The following is a 1,279-nucleotide window of genomic DNA, read 5'->3' on the forward strand; positions in this document are numbered from 1 at the left end:
CCGGAGTAACGACGATGTGATACTCGTCGTAATCAACTCGTACGTTGGAGGTTTGACCGGCGATGATGGTGTATGGTTCCCGTACTGGTGGAGCGAAAGCAATAGGATCCGGCGAGAGAGGCATTGGGTAATGCATCGATGGAGCGGGAGTGGTTGATTTCGTGTCGTCGGTTAGCGTCCGACGAGAAGAGCGGCGAGCAGGCGGTCGGAAAGGTGGCCGGCCGGTGGGGTTGTTTCGAGTCCTAGCCATGAAAAAGGAGAAGAAGATGAATAGTAAAGATAAAAGTGAAGTTTTTCCCCCCTTTTTTCATAGATAACCGATGGGGAGTAGCATAGGAAACCACCCACATCTGCATACAATGTCCTTGAAAGTACAAGTGATTTGAAAAAATGATGTCATGGTACTAGTCAAATCCTTACACGAGTCACCATTTTCAGAAAAACCATAATTACCATTTTTCAAAAATAACCTCATTTCTTTTCTTATTTTCCTTTTTCTTTTCCCTGGAAAATTCCACAAAAACCCGCCAATATTCAAAAATACTTAACCAAAACCCTCYTCAGAATGTGAGCACGAGGAGCCCAYTGTGARCATACCTGCTGGAAATAAACAAGAAGCATAATAAAAAATATTTACACTATTTATAACAGAAAGTTCAACAATCCTTCAAAGAGATTTTTGGCGTGGATCTTGCATTCCTTCTGGGAAGAAATGCTTGACCCGATGCCCATTCACTTTAAAAACCGTATTGTCTTGTAGGTTCAAAAGATCGATAGTTCCAAATTTTTCCACTTCAACAATAGTAAAAGGTCCCGACCATCTAGATTTGAGTTTTCCAGAGAAAAGCTTCAACCTAGAATTAAAAAGGAGCACTTTTTGACCTTTCACAAAAATTCTTTGATTGATCCTACGATCATGCCACATTTTTGTTTTTTCTTTGTAAATTTTGGCATTTTCGTAGGCTCGGTACCTCCACACTTCCAACTCATTGAGTTGGAGCCTTCTTTTCTCTCCCGCTAGAGTTGCATCTAGATTAAGCTCCTTAATAGCCCAAAATGCCTTATATTCTAACTCTAACGGAAGGTGACAAGATTTTCCAAAAACAAGTTGGTACGGAGACATGCCTAATGGAGTCTTGAAAGAGGTACGGTAAGCCCAAAGTGCATCATCCAATTTAAGCGACCAATCTTTACGATTTGGCTTAACCACATTTTCTAAAATATTTTTTATCTCACGATTCGAAAGTTCCGCAAGACCATTGGTTTGCGGGTGGTAAGC

The 1,279-nt window shown here is 41.0% G+C and overlaps 1 protein-coding gene across 1 annotated transcript in view; it reads right to left on the reverse strand.

Annotated features, from left to right (window-relative positions):
• Positions 1–667: 667 nt before the first annotated feature.
• The window catches only part of LOC112503894, a 7,010-nt gene continuing 6,398 nt past the window's right edge, over positions 668–1,279 (reverse strand). Inside the window, exons 2-3 of the mRNA XM_025107872.1 lie at positions 972–1,215; positions 668–854 (exon numbers count right to left, since the gene is read on the reverse strand). Of these exons, the coding sequence (XP_024963640.1) occupies positions 668–854; positions 972–1,215 (431 nt within the window). The remainder of the gene's footprint in view (positions 855–971; positions 1,216–1,279) is intronic.

The sequence above is a fragment of the Cynara cardunculus genome, unplaced genomic scaffold (assembly GCF_001531365.2).
Source record: "Cynara cardunculus var. scolymus isolate 2C unplaced genomic scaffold, CcrdV1 Un_Scaffold_4064, whole genome shotgun sequence".
In the NCBI taxonomy this organism is placed as follows: Eukaryota; Viridiplantae; Streptophyta; class Magnoliopsida; order Asterales; family Asteraceae; genus Cynara; species Cynara cardunculus.